General features: G+C 37.8%; 1 protein-coding gene across 4 annotated transcripts; it reads right to left on the bottom strand.

Annotated features, from left to right (window-relative positions):
- Positions 1-2,092: 2,092 nt before the first annotated feature.
- On the bottom strand, positions 2,093-15,825 carry LOC139979599 (COMM domain-containing protein 5-like). Of its 4 annotated transcripts, XM_071990556.1 has the most exons (9): positions 15,667-15,824; positions 12,662-12,763; positions 12,061-12,336; positions 11,476-11,639; positions 9,717-9,745; positions 7,497-7,547; positions 6,615-6,710; positions 5,215-5,290; positions 2,093-4,567 (listed from the first exon to the last, which is right to left on the bottom strand). In XM_071990556.1, exons 3-9 carry the CDS (start codon positions 12,215-12,217, stop codon positions 4,466-4,468), a joined length of 675 nt encoding a protein of 224 aa, XP_071846657.1. In that variant the 5' UTR covers positions 12,218-12,336; positions 12,662-12,763; positions 15,667-15,824; the 3' UTR covers positions 2,093-4,465. The 4 variants fall into 4 exon arrangements, with proteins under 4 accessions (XP_071846657.1, XP_071846656.1, XP_071846660.1 ...); XM_071990555.1 differs by lacking the exon at positions 12,662-12,763 and having other exon boundaries at positions 15,667-15,825; XM_071990559.1 differs by lacking the exon at positions 12,662-12,763 and having other exon boundaries at positions 12,061-12,333; positions 15,667-15,822.
- Between the last annotated feature and the right edge of the window lie 483 nt (positions 15,826-16,308).

Raw genomic sequence — 16,308 nt, 5'->3', positions numbered from 1 at the left:
TTGTCTATTTTGAAATTACTCGCGATGTCATAACGAAAATTTGCTCGGGGGGGGGGGGCGGTTGCCCCCTTCCCGAAATGCGTCATGTACCCCGACGACTCGGTCGAGTTCAAGACCAGCCACAGTTGGTTCCATGTAGCACAATTGTACAATTGTTTAAGGCGTCCATACACACACACGCGTTATGATAGACCATACATAGTATTTATATAGATACATTAGTGAGAGAGGAAAAATGGAAACGTCAAAAATGGAGTTGTCGGTGTAAGGGGTAGGGTGAGGCGCACACCCCTTCCGTAATCCTTGATCTGTCACTGGCTACCCTGTGTATATTATAGGGATCAGCGCTTTAACTATGACTGTTCCTCTTTCTCTTCCCAAGGGCTATCTTCTACTCCCTCCTTTTTTCCTTTTTCTCTCTTTTTTCTTTTTCTTTTCCCTTCCTTCCTCTCCTCCTTTTCTTTTTTCCCTCATTTTTCCTTTTTTCTTCTCTTTTTGTCTCTCCTCTTTTCCTTACCCGGGGGGCGCGCGCCCCCAACGCCCCCCCCCCTGGATACGCACCTGCAAAAATGCGATCTGTCCACGCTTACCTTGCGATATGTTTAGGAAGGTGCGTTAGTGTAGAGAGGCAGGTAAACGGGATTTGAAGTAAATGTTTGGCATTTGCTGACAGTTCAAAACCTTTAGCCTCCACCAAGGGCGTAGGAACCGGGGGGGGGGCTGGGGGGGCTGGCGTCCCCCCAGTGAAAAATGTGGAGGGTCGGAAGTACCATTCCGCCCCCCCCCCCCGGTTCGCAAGTCAGAAAACCCCTTTTTCATTTCCAAATGAGAAAAAAAAATCTCATTTGGTGCACCAAATTGCATCTATGGCCAGGTGAAAATACAAAATTAAGTTTACAAAATGGAGTGGCTGTTAAAGTGTGCTATATTGCACCAAATTGCATCTGAGGCCACCTGGAGATGCAAAAAATTCCAAAGGGGAGGGGGACACCCCCTCCCCTTAGACCCCTCCCCCAGGCTGGCCATCAGTCTTCAGCCCCCCCCCCCCCCACTCAAAAGTACCTTCCTACGCCACTGGCCTCCACCAATATCAATAGGTTTGTTTTACTCAATGTTATACACCTTGTATGATGAGACTTGCCCAAGCTTCCAATATTGAGATATCATGTTTACAACGTTTTCACAATTTGACCTCTGATGACCCCAAATGACCTTTATATATTATTAAATATACTTAAAAAAAAAAAAAACAGGCGAATCCGGAAAAAAGAATACTGTACCAATCGCCACAATATGATGTGAAAGGTTGTGAAGACTCGCGCAAAATGAAACGTCTAATGCCGGTAATCTGACCAAGTTTCGAATGAGGTGTAACAGAAGTGTTAGACACCACCATCGATCCCAGAAAATACACACACAGCTTGCTACCATCGGTAATCAGACACTAGTGTATAGTCAGTACACACAGCTGCGGTCAATACCCACAGCACAGTGTACAAACAATACAATGATGGACATCTCAGGTCCAGCTAAAAATAACAAGGTATCTCGTTTCATTACTGTACTGTCTGCATTTTGTAGCGACACAAACAAAACGTCGCTTGCAAGCAACGGAGAGTTAAATTTTCAGATGGCCGCACACGATTTGGGGCGAGTCTTCAATGCCTTTAAGCTTACCACAGAGCTAATCTTAACCCATTTGTCCCAAAGTAATCACATTCGTTTTGACAAAGGGAGAGCTTTGTGAGTGAGAGAAGAACTTGAAATGTCTTGGTTTTTAATTCTCACACCCTCAGTCCGACAAGTTGACGTATTCCGGGTTGCTGGATACATAACTAATTCAATTTTCAGAAACTGAGTGCTCCATAGTAAATTAATGGCTATATTTGCAGGAGAGTCGATTATGAAATACATCACGCATTGAACCATGTACTAAAGGGCCGCCTTTGATTAAGCACGATATTCCAGGGTGAAAAGGTAGACCATACATGCTGCTTGGGCAAGCAATTATCCAGTAAGGCTGTGCAATGCTTTCCTTTCACAATATTGTTTACAGTCCTACATTACAGAGAGGTCCTCGTAGACATAAAGATACTTGATACCAGTCATATTTATTATTTCTTTACCTTAATATATATACAACAATAGCAGATTTTTCAATCAGGCATTTCCACAATGCATCCACTAATTGTCCTACATTACAGAGAGGTCCTCGTAGACATAAAGATACTTGATACCAGTCACATTTGTTATTTCTTTATCGTAATATATACAACAATAGCAGATTTCTCAACCAGGCATTTCCACAATGCATCCACTAATTGTCCTACATTACAGAGAGGTCCTCGTGGACATAAAGATACTTGATACCAGTCATATTTATTAATTCTTTATCGTAATATATACAACAATAGCAGATTTCTCAACCAGGCATTTCCACAATGCATCCACTAATTGTCCTACATTACAGAGAGGTCCTCGTGGACATAAAGATACTTGATACCAGTCATATTTATTAATTCTTTATCGTAATATATACAACAATAGCAGATTTTTCAATCAGGCATTTCCACAATGCATCCACTAATTGTCCTACATTACAGAGAGGTCCTCGTAGACATAAAGATACTTGATACCAGTTGTATTTATTAATTCTTTATCGTAATATATACAACAATAGCAGATTTTTCAATCAGGCATTTCCACAATGCATCCACTAATTGTCCTACATTACAGAGAGGTCCTCGTAGACATAAAGATACTTGATACCAGTTATATTTATTAATTCTTTATCGTAATATATACAACAATAGCAGATTTTTCAATCAGGCATTTCCACAATGCATCCACTAATTGTCCTACATTACAGAGAGGTCCTCGTGGACATAAAGATACTTGATACCAGTTATATTTATTAATTCTTTATCGTAATATATACAACAATAGCAGATTTCTCAACCAGGCATTTCCACAATGCATCCACTAATTGTCCTACATTACAGAGAGGTCCTCGTAGACATAAAGATACTTGATACCAGTTATATTTATTAATTCTTTATCGTAATATATACAACAATAGCAGATTTTTCAATCAGGCATTTCCACAATGCATCCACTAATTGTCCTACATTACAGAGAGGTCCTCGTGGACATAAAGATACTTGATACCAGTTATATTTATTAATTCTTTATCGTAATATATACAACAATAGCAGATTTCTCAACCAGGCATTTCCACAATGCATCCACTAATTGTCCTACATTACAGAGAGGTCCTCGTAGACATAAAGATACTTGATACCAGTCATATTTATTATTCCTTTACCTTAATATATACAACAATAGCAGATTTCTCAACCAGGCATTTCCACAATGCATCCACTAATTGTCCTACATTACAGAGAGGTCCTCGTGGACATAAAGATACTTGATACCAGTCACATTTGTTAATTCTTTATCTTAATATATACAACAATAGCAGATTTCTCAACCAGGCATTTCCACAATGCATCCACTAATTGTCCTACATTACAGAGAGGTCCTCGTAGACATAAAGATACTTGATACCAGTTATATTTATTAATTCTTTATCGTAATATATACAACAATAGCAGATTTCTCAACCAGGCATTTCCACAATGCATCCACTAATTGTCCTACATTACAGAGAGGTCCTCGTAGACATAAAGATACTTGATACCAGTCATATTTATTAATTCTTTATCTTAATATATACAACAATAGCAGATTTCAATCAGGCATTTCCACAATGCATCCGCATATTGAATTCTCACCACGGTCTTACTTCGTTCACAATCAACACATTCAATATTTGATTTCCCTACCTTTCAACAAACCAATCATATGCTACAGCATGGTAGTCACTTTATTTCCTAAGATGTGAACTCCTTTTCCAATAACCTATCTCTGTTAAACAATTCCAATAAACTTAATTAGCATAACAATTAGCTATAAGAATAATACAATGCTAGATGATGCTATTTATATCACACATATCATAGTATACAGTAACTTTGTGACTTTTAAGAGCACAAATGTCCTTTCTCTGGTTTTATCCTTCATCTTTGTGACTTCATCGATCGATCAATCAAATGCTGTAACTTTGTGATCACCATACTCATGCCTCGGCATACAAAATTTTTGCTTTCCTGTTTCATTGTAGCAATTTAAATTTTTTTTTTTTGAAAGGCTTTGTGGATAAAATTTGACTTACAAAAATGGCAGCTACAGTGTATTATATATCAGCGCAGCTATGTATGTATAACAGTATGGGAAGTCAGGGAAGACGCAAAGTTTACCAGGATACTGCCACCTAACATGTATGTGATTTTCATGCTGTAAAATATATATCGAGAAAACTATGATACATATCTCTCAGAACATACTATTATTTGGCATTTTATCTAAATCCTGCAAAATACTTCTTTATAAAAAGTGACAAATGTTAGTCCTGGATCTTCAAGATGCTACGTTTTTCTAATTCTTCCATTTCTTTAAGTACGCTGCTGACACTGTATCTCAGCTCATGAAATTTCGAGACAGGAACCTGTGGAAGAGAGAAAGAAAATACTTTTGTTATCTGAAAAGTATGACTTGTTTTTATAATTAAGTAATGGATTATTTAACAAAAGCATCCAGATGACACTTCAAATATTAATACGACATAAAAAAAAGTTTTTAAAAAGAAGACAGTTAAGCATCTGATCATTTCAAGGGTGGATATCTGCCAGCATGTCAATATTTCTCAGGCCTAGAATTTCACTACTCTTGCCACTTGGTAAAACTACAAACTTGAGCTTAAAAAAGTCTACTGGCTAACATAAATGTTTCACTGGAACATTCATGAATTACAACACACATCGTTACAGTACAGGCTATTGAGCGGCCCAATAGATTTTCTGTGGATATGCAGTAATTTACCGGAATTAATATGTTAAGTGCTGACATTATTCCCAATCTTTGACGGAAGATTGTTACCCCAGTTTACCACATGTGTTTATGTTCATAATTTCTACTGGCAGTACGCCTTGTCTGTTTTTTTGGCAAATGACAAACATTTCACTGGCTTCTAAAGCCAGTAAGTAGCCCAACTTTGGAGGCCTGAGATTGTCACATTGACAAGGTCATCAAGTGATAAATGCAGGGAATATACGTTTTCAATACATGAGATGATAGTAATGGGTCCATTCATACCTCAACTTTCTTTATGGAACCATTGGAGAGAGTAAATTCCATAAAGACTGTAGGCTCCAAGACGCGACTCAGGGCACTGCAACAAAGAAAACAGGAAATTAATAGCTCTTGTTATTCTTTCAAATATGCATTCAACTTTTTTTTCACTTCTAAAAATTGGATGAATAAGATATGGATTAATCACATTCTTAGGTACTTCATCTAGTTATCTAGCAATGTTAGAATGTATTATCAAAGGATATAAACAAAAAATTAACAACATTAATGCAGATGACTCTTTTTAGCGGACAAGACCTGAACCTCATACACATGCTTGGAGGTATCACCCTTAAAGTATCCAATTAATCACATTCTTAGGTACTTCATCTAGTTATCTAGCAATGTTAGAATGTATTATCAAAGGACATAAAAAAAAAATTAACAACATTAATGCAGACGACTCTTTTAAGCGGACAAGGCCTGAACCTCATATCACATGCTTGGAGGTATCACCATTAAAATATCCAACAGACTTAGTGATTCCTTACCAGACTTTATATGAGACATTTAATAGTAGACTTTGCACAAGAGAGATTTCATGTAAAACTTTGACTATGGTACCAACAAGGAACTGATGTGGAACTTAATGTCAAGTATTGAAGTTCATCCAATCTGTAGCTAATCAATGCATTTGAGAAGGTTTTCAGATTTAGATTCAGTGTGTTAACCTGAACTAAACTTAACCGAGACTAAAGCAGAACTCAAAGCATACACACACTTGCTTCCTTTGGCAAGGAATCAAAAGTGAACAGTACTGTAGCTACATGTATGTATCACTATAACTGCAGTGTACTGTATTATTCATTCCATTTATTCATTGATAAAGTCTGCTCCAATTACTTATTTATTGCCTGACTGAGTGATTGATTGACTTGGTTCCTAATTGTTTAGCAGTGGAATGGACAGCTGAACAGGTCCTCCTTTGCTTCAATACGGAGGTAATTTAGGTATATATATATATCACAGACATTGCACCACTGTATCTCCAGCGATAAATTATTAAGAGCATTTGTCACATGCACTGATTACCACATATTACACCTCACTGCGAATCAAAGTTTGTTAAATTAATATTAGTATTAGAAGGGAAGAGTTCATGAAGAGGTGGATGTTCTACCTTGCACCTTTCATCCCATACAGACGATTCATAGCATCTCTAGCATGGCTACAATGTAACAATTTCTCCCTCTGTCATTCACACAAAACTCTCTCCCCATTAGGGTTTTCTTAGTCCATTTCGCAAACAGCCCCCTCAGATTCAGTATTTGATACTGTATCTGAGGAGATTCTCATAGTATTCAATTTTTGTGCTCATTAATACTTTATATTTTAAAGTAACTTGACTTTACTGCAGAACGCACCTGTTGGATATCGCCACATCGACCCGCCACCTACACTGTTGCAAAGCAGGTAGTCGACTTGATGGCTTGGAAATCATTTCATCGATTGAACTTCGTCTATTGAGGAAAGGAATGTTCAAGATGTGTCATGGGTAATGTATGCTAATTTATACAGTAATTATGCTAATTGTGTGAATATAAAATTCTTCCCATTTGTCTCTGGGAGGCAAGTCTGCTTAATAGTACTGGCAAAAATTATCAATGAAAATGTTCAGATGTCCACAGATCACCATTACCGATTGTCTAAAGCTCCATGTTACTTAAATTTGTTCGTAACTGTGTAACACTCTGATCAAGTCATACATAATACTCACACACAATTGGATTTTAGACATGATAAAAGTATTGCCTATTTTACAGTTGAATGAGCCCACAGACCCGTTGCATTAGTGACAAGCCAAACTTTAACATGGTGCCATGACCTGTTGCTGGATTGTCTGAAGGTTGAATTCTGGAAAAGCAGCAGGTTGGTTGCTGTAGTGCATTTCCACAAATGATTTATTCAAGAATAAACACATACACTAAAATTAGTCTCAGGTCACTGTGGAACTAATCATCTATGCGAAAGTGTGGCAGCGCTCGTATTTGGAGCAATCAGTTAGTTGGCTTTTAACAAACAGATGACTCTGTGAACAACAAATGGGTATTAACTAACAATCAACCCACCCACTACCACCACCTAGCCCTCTTATCACTATGAACATGATGAGAAAGATCTAAATTGTCACCTAGATTAATTTGAGAAGTCTCCATCGAAGATAACTAAGATAATAAAGGGTAACTTTTGATATAATCTAAAAGTGACCTGATTTCTATGGAAGGTTTCAAGCTTTGAATGCTTACTTGGCTCCGTATACAGCACTTATCAAGTCATCAATGAACTCTTCCTGCAGTCTTAGAAGAAAAAGAAAGAAAAGAGATGCATGGAAAATTATGACTGAAAACAAATATGAAAAGTTAATTTACACTTTCACTTCCATTCACAAGTTCCATTTTTCCCAAGTAATAAGACAGGCAGTCTGTTTGTAACCCATATGCTTTGCGGTTCTTTGGCCAGAAAATTACTAATTTTGAAAATTCAGGAATTTTATAAAGAGGATGAAATAAGGATTACTACCAAATTTCTATTATGAAGTATAGCAATGGGGAGTCTAATGACAACTTACGCATGTAAACATTAGTGTGGCTAATAACTCAAGGATGACTTTACAGCCAAAATTTTAGCCTTGATTATATGGCTATTCTTGTTTTCAAAAATTTCACCTTGAAAATGTGCCACATCTTTGGAATACCCCCTTTAAGGCTAACTTGTTGAGGATATTGGCTCCTTCTTGCAGGCCTAATATTAATGTTAAGCCATGCGGTTTTTATAAGTTCTGAGTCATAATCCAACAAATCATGTTCTTTAAACTTTACATGAACAATACAGCACATTTGGAAGACTTTTGACACCATTTTTCCTCGACAATATTTGTGGTGCGTTGTAAACATGTCACTTTTCTAAACAATGCTTTCTTCTTGTCTAGACAAATATTTGCATGACATAAACAAAAGATAAATGTTTCTGTACTGCCATTCATGATGTCAAAATGTCATTTAAACACTGTGATAGCCAGATACCAAAGTTTATAACTTTATAACGAAACATGCTCTCTTGATGTTGTTCTCATCAACGGATGCAATACATTTACAGAAAATTTTGAAAATAGCTCATACGTCAATGTTCATGTAAGCACAAATGCATAGTTGTTCATAAAAGTATGCAATTCCAACATTAACAATAATTACTGGCTAATTGGGGTCTGTTTGTAGTTGTAATATACTTAAATGGAATCCATCTACCCTTCTGAAGTCCCCATTTCCATGGAATCTGTAGCAATGTTACCTGTATTTTCCCATTTGGCATGCTTTGAAATAAGAGGGAACTGTCAACTACATTTGACCATTGGAAATGCCTTGCTCTGTAAAGCTGTTTCGGGGACTTTGCTTTATCCGGAAACTGTAGCATATGACATTGGGTAGCTAGACATACATAATGATAGCACATGAATGTACTGGACCTGTGGTTAGCACTGCAGTGGTACTGTAAAGCTAGACATACATAATGATAGCATATATGTATGTACTGGACCTGTGGTTAGCACTGCAGTGGTACTGTAAAGCTAGACATACATAATGATAGCACATGAATGTACTGGACCTGTGGTTAGCACTGCAGTGGTACTGTTAAGCTAGACATACATAATGATAGCACATGAATGTACTGGACCTGTGGTTAGCACTGCAGTGGTACTGTTAAGCTAGACATACAAAATGACAGCACATGGATGTACTGGACCTGTGGTTAGCACTGCAGTGGTACTGTTAAGCTAGACATACATAATGACAGCACATGGATGTACTGGACCTGTGGTTAGCACTGCAGTGGTACTGTAAAGCTAAACAAATATAATGATAGCACATGGATGTACTGGACCTGTAGTTAGCACTGTAGTGGTACTGTAAAGCTAGACCTACATAATGATAGCACATGGATGTACTGGACCTGTGGTTAGCACTGTAGTGGTACTGTAAGCAGAGAACATCCACTAACGGAAGGGACAAGGACTGCCAATAGAGTAAACATTTACATAATCAACATGTCCATGATGTCCTGCAGATTACACAGTTTGTGAGGTCTGTATGATACACAGTATAATATGTCTGAGTATTAAAATGCATAGGCCAAATATTAAGACACTTTATGCAGCTGTACATGAATCACCTTTGACCTTACCTCACCCTTTGATTTGGGTGCTTTCCGGATAAATTATGTTTGGGCTAGAGGTTTAGTTGAATGGGAAAGATTTAACAGTTCTAACGATGACAACTCTGAGAGTCAATAAAGCTGCCATGCAGAATAAAGCCCTGCAGTGTAAACAAATGATAGGTGTTCACTAATGGATAGTATTATCTTCATCAAATAAATTTCTCTGCCTCCAACACCTGCATCACGAATGACTCTTTTTATGATTTGGTCAGCGGTAGTTCAGAGAGAATACAAAACAAATAATGAGATCTCACCTAATACTTTGTAGATCACTCTTGAAGGCCTTGAAGGAAGAAGAAAAGTACAAAATGAAATAATGGGTATTATAGAAAATACATAAAAAAAAGATTTCTTGACCACTGGTGCAGATATATTATCTTTACCCTGATGCATCTTTGTCAATCATATCTAATACTTTACAGAAACTGAATAAAAGGCATCACGTCATTTTCCAAACATTGTATGCAATTCCATGTTCATGAATTGCTAACTAAAATTGTTCTCCACAACTTGAGAAAGTGAATATTGAGGAAACACACTACCCTTCAGCATATTAATTTATGCAGAATCATAACGCTATGCAAAATAGTCAAATTGCTATACTAGTGCAAAGAAGTATAGAAGTCTTTGTACACATGAACTATAATATTTAGTAATTTAATAAGAGTTGAAACTCAGTGCCTTCCAAACTGCACCACATATTGTTAACACTAATAAAGTGATTCCCTGCAATTAACACAGTTCAAAGTTATTCCTTCTGTGTAGATGATTATCTATTAATACAACTTCTGCAAAACACAGACAGTTTATAGCAGGCTTGCCACAGAACCTTTAAACTATTTCTATACATTGGTAAAGGGACCTAGTCACAATAACAAGCTTTTAGAAATAACTCTTGAATACCAAGTAGATAACTTTAATATTTGATGGATATACAATTAAATTCTCTTACTATCAAACTCCAACTAGAGACAGGTGATTGAGATATCAACCCAACACACCCCCCCCCCCCACCCACCTCAAACACCTCCTTCTTACTGCACAGCCATAAGACTAGGTTTCTTATTAGGTATTTTCTTAATTTGCTGTTAAACTGCTAAAGCCTAAAGTTTGTCAATCAACACAAACATTTTTCTTTTCCTTCAAGACTTGATTCCATCACCTGAAAAACTGAATCAGAGTAAAAGAGTTTGATAACGATGCCTGAGGCTATTTATTTCTGTCAAGAGAGGTCATGATTTCTGTCTTTGAGAATATCATATTGTGAGACTTGTCACAAAATGGACTTATTTCAAATGGCTTGCAACAATGAGTGAGCAATGAATTCAACTATCTGCAAGCTTTCCACATTAGAATGAATTCCTATGCCATTAGCATATAGAAAAGGTAGTATTTTTTTTTTTTTTTACTTTTGCTCCACTAGTTTATATGAAATCTAGTCAAGCTAAATAACTTATAAAATTTACTATTTAGCATCTTAAACCTTTATCAACATCAACACAACTAGCTGCTGTAAATATAATTTTCCTGATACTTTTTTCCTTACTTACAGGTTGTGAAGACTTGCGCAAAAAGAAACGTCTAATGCCGGTAATTTGACCTAGTTTCAAATGAGGTGTATTACAGAAGTGTTAAACACCACCATCGATCCCAGAAAATACACACACAGCTTGCTACAGTCGGTAATTAGACACTAGTGTACAGTCAGTACATACAGCTGCAGTCAATACCCACAGCACAGTATACAAACGATACAGCGATGGACATCTCAGGTCCAGCTAAAGATAACAAGATATCACGTTTCATTACTGTCTGCATTTTGTAGCGACACTAACAAAATGTCACTTGCAAGCAACAGAAAGTAAACTTTTTCAGAGTGCGGCATGCGGTTTGGGGCGAGTCTTCAATGCCTTTAATTGGTTGAACATTTGTTTCACTATCCGCAGATTCAGGTCTGTCTTAGTTGAATCTACCAAGAAACAAGGAATGTAACTTCCAGACTTTGTACTGTACCTCTTGTTTTAATGATGCAACAGGTACTCTGAAAGCCGATTTGAGTAAAGACAGTAACCCAGAAAAGATGACGGCTAGAGTCTCATGTGGAATGTTTGCCTCTTGGCTCAAACTGGAGAAGAAGTCTGCAGCGAGTTCTGATGTCTCTATGTAGGAGACCACAGCTAGAAAGAAATGCAAGAATAAAAACACAATAAAAAAAACCATGTTAAGTTTTTTAACAAAGGTTTTCATATTCCATATCAGCCAAGAAAGTCACTGTATTTATGCATTACTTGCAAATACAAACAAGTGTCCGCTGACAGAAACAGTCTGTACAAATGTTAGCATATCTTCAGGTAATCTGTTGCCATTCACATACAGTTGACCTCTTCCCTCCCTACACTCCCCTCCCTGCCAGAAAACAAAAACAAAAGAAGGATAAAACTGTTTCTATAGTACAGTACATTGCTTTAATACTCTCTCTGAACAGAGATTAACAATGTAAGCGGATGCACTTGGGAAGGCCAAATCCTGTGAAATAGAATTTGCATCTAGAATAAAGTTATATATAAGAAAGAAACAGCAAAGTGATGTGTAATGTACCTTTTAAAAGCTTCCTGAAGATAGGTTTCTTTACATCTTTGAGACTTTTAGCCATAACTTTCACTTCAAGAGGTGTTCTGATTCCCCAAATAGGAGTTCTAGATTCATCTTTGAATTTTCCACCTCCACTCATTGGTGTCCGAGTCTGAGACGACATTTCACTTGACCACTTTGTCTGGTACAACAATTTAGATGGTCTCGATCCACTGCGATGATATCTGTAGCACTGTGCAAGAAGACTTTACAAAGCGGCTGCGCATAAGCACCAATCAACTTCTGTGGAGAGTAAGACAAAGTACTGTCGATTAACTATCTGCAGAATTGGAATATGTTGTAACAGTGTTTTAGGTACAAATTTAGCCTTTTCCAGTTGCTGCATCCCCTAAAAAATGCAATCCTAAATTATGTAGTTCTGGTTTTGACTTGGAATACATGCAACATGTGCTATAGGCTGGCGAAGACAATATTATCATAAATTTCTTCAGAAAATGAGATGTTACATACACTGCTCAAGAAGGATCAAAAGATTGTATCCAAGTACATCTTAGAATTTATTTCCAGGGAAAGGTACATAATTGAGTTATGAGAGACCTTAACCTACTTTTATTTTTCAAGATATGTCTAGCAAGGCATTTGTTTAGAATGTGATCTCCTCAACTTGTCTCTTGTTGACTCTGCCAATTCTCAACAGTAGTTGGTCAAACTATTAATAGATTTTATGGACAAAGAGAAAAGAGCAAAAACATTTACTCAAAAGCTAGTAATATATTATCCACAATTTGTTACAAATCCCTGCCCAAATTTAAATCTGGAAGACTTTTCCTTGTTAGAAAGGTCTATTTAGCACAATTGTACCATGTTAAAAGGCCAATACTTGCTTGCTTTGATGTTCAAATTGACCTTCAACAGTGCAAAATAGGCGATGAAATTCCAGTGAAGAAATTGGCAGAGATTGGCCCAAGACCCAAACTATAACATTTTGTAATCCTGCTTGTTAAAGAAACAGGAACAAACCACATAGTTTACAACGGACATACATACCCCATTTTTTTTTATTTCTTTGATGTAATATCACAAATAATGACTTGAGGAAAGTATTTGCTGGTTTTGTTCCACACACAGTAACATTGTTAAGCCTACTACATATACCCCAAACTTAGCTTCAATGACAATGAAGCAAGTGCAATCACACAATGGAGTCGCACATGATCTGATCCTTTGCCGACTCTTGCTCACAATCATAACCTTGCAGTGTTAGCCTAGAAGAATGGCAAAGTTAGGCTTATACTTCACCAGGTTATGATCAGGGCGCACTTATAACTTATGAAAACTGTAGCAGGATAGGCAACACAAGCAGGGCACTATGCAGGATTTTTGACAGAGGGGGCCTGACTGGTCCAGCCGCGCCTGATCGAAAGACTATCTAAGCGGAGCGCCACCATTGGTTGGCACGGAGCGTACCAGAATATTTTTGGCTTTACTAACCCCCCCAGATGGCCGGAAATGGCACTTCCCGAGTATTCTAAGCCGCATGTACCTAGCCTGAAAATATGGATCTCATGTCTGCAATTTCTCAATTGATGAGAAAAAAACAATCTATGAAATATGGTAATACATATCAGATGAGTTGAGATGATACAAAAATCATAATGCCTTTAGCCACCAATCCCCCTCCCGTTCCGTCACCACGTCACGATGCAGGGCCGGATCCAGGATTCTGGAAGGGTGAGGGGTTTGGCCTCCAGTGATCCTAAGGTCTAAGGGGAGTGGGTTTCCCTCTATCCATTGTGAAATTCTTGGATATTTAAGTACAACAATTTAGCCATTCAAAGCACCTACAAAAACTCCCTCGAAATGTATCTGCATCAGTACGAGTTAGATAGTTTTATTGATGATCTATTCATGGTAGATTGGAGAGAACAAACGCCGTGGATGTTTCTCAATGAACTTTCGGACCACTTCGTCAGTGTCGATAGGAGTGTTATATACGTGTTCATGAGAACAAGAGCTGTGAGACGTTCCTTGCCCATTGTTGATCGGAGAACAGTTTTATGCCTTCTCACTGCAGAAAACAATCTCTCATGAAGAATTCGTCGGCGCATCCTTTGCAGCCTACCGCTCTGCCACCTCACCGCCCAAAACAATTCGAACACCATCTCAATTTTGAAACTTTTGGTCTGAAAATTGAGATTTTTACTTTTTTAGGCATTTTTTGCATGTGTAGCACGCGTGCACACTATAGTTCATTTGACGGAAAAGACACACCTGGCTGACTTGTAAGGATAACCGCCCTTCTGAAGTCCTACATGTTTAAAATTGGCGTTTAATTGAATTATTTTTTCTCTCTCTCTTTTTTTCTCTCTCTTTTTTTTTTCTCTTTTTTTTGGGGGGGCCAAGAGCAGGGGGGTCCGGACCCCCTGGACCCCCCCCTGGATCCGCGCCTGCACAAGGGCACAACAACGAGAATCATCAATTCCTTTTTGGTCAAAACCAAGTAATCAGGAAGAAATATACCTATCCTTAAGTACTAACAAACATAATGAAGGCTACCTAAGGAAATATTGTAAACTTTCTTGGCCACTAAATATGGGGACTATTCATCCTACATAATAAGTTCTGATGACACACATTTAGCTTAAGTACTGTCTACTTATCCTTTTTTCAAAAATTCACTAAAATTCACTAAGTAAAGATAAAAATATATTAGGCTATATGTCTAACCATCTACAGGCAAAATTCTAAATGGCAATGCATTGATATACAGAAAGTTCTGGCCATGTCAGTTTGGTATGCTACTTCACCTAACCTAAGTAGTAAGGTTGAGCTCTCTAGCCTGTACTCCTAACTTGTGCCTAACAGTAACACTTCCATGTTCGGACTTTCATCAGCTTCACGTTACTCCTACACTGGGCTAAAGTACTGTACTACAACTAGTATCGTCAGTATTGCGAAGTTCGCCATACTGCGAAAATCGGCCACCCTTAAGAAACACACGATTTCACCATGACAACCTATAGCAACAGCCAATTTCACGAAAAATTACGAAGCTACAGTTATTTTCTCTCCAAAATGACCCGTGTGCAAGAAATTACTTACATATTTGTCAATAAAATGACGAAAGATCTATGAAGTCTGTTATAATTACTGAAAAAGCAACAGCGCCACCAATTTTTACCAGCGCCACACTGTAGGTTGCGTGGCCGAAATTCGCAATACTCTAGCAAGAAATACCAGTTCCACAATCACGAAGAATTTTCTTGGAAAACAACGTGAAAACAGTTTGCAGGAAAGAAAGTTTGGCCGTGTATCGTACTAAAACACAATTCTCCCACCATATGAAGTATATTTTCTGGTGATTTATACCAGAAGATTTAGTTTTGGGGTGTTTTAAGTCTTAAGTGGGCGAACTTCGAAGTCACCATCCTACTTCTAGGACTAGGCTAGCCTAAGCCTAGCCTTGTGTAGGATTACGCTAGCCTATACACACCTACAACAAGCTACCATAGAAATTTATTAGGAAGCTACAGTGTAAAGTTTCGTAAGTGAAACCCAAGGACTAACGAAGCAATCTGAGAGTGAAAACGCTGGCATATTGTACGAACTTACGACAATGAATGCTCCGTCGTTGGAGAAACATGAAACATATTTTGTGTGATCTTGATTCCGGCAATATTCGCAATAGAGAAACTGGTTAGGCTGACATCAGAAATTTACTTGCTGCAATGTTACTTGTTACTAGACCGCTGATCAGGTGTCGCTGTCGTCTGCTACCACAAACTTTGGGTGACCAATAATAGGAACTAGCACAAGGCTATCAAATACACGGTGATTTGTTTTGGATGCTGAAAAGGGGTGTGTCGCAAGAGGTAAAATTGGCAAAATGGGTCCGTTATGGACTTTTGTTTCTTGAGGGGGTGGGAGGAGGGAGGAAGCACAACTGTCAAGGGAAGGGCACGTTACGGTTACGTATCGTCCATCCAAGGAGCTGCTACTTGGCCCAAGTTCCCTGGTTAATCTATCTTTTTTCGGGATACTGTCCAGTTGCATTCTTTGTTTTGTGTAAATGTACTGATCAAGGAGTAACTATCAACGAAGTAAATACTATCTACACAATGTAGTAGGTTGAACATTTGGAAGAAGCCCTATGATGTTCGGAGCTGAAATCGTCACTATTTTGATGTTCCTTGTATAAGCCAAGTGGTGTTTTTGTATGAGATTGTACATTAGTGCTAAAAAAGTATCATGGCA

This window comes from Apostichopus japonicus, chromosome 14, assembly GCF_037975245.1.
Source record: "Apostichopus japonicus isolate 1M-3 chromosome 14, ASM3797524v1, whole genome shotgun sequence".
NCBI lineage: Eukaryota > Metazoa > Echinodermata > Holothuroidea > Aspidochirotida > Stichopodidae > Apostichopus > Apostichopus japonicus.
The sequence above is the reverse complement of the archived record's forward strand: the minus strand, read 5'-3'. Positions and strand labels throughout refer to the sequence as shown.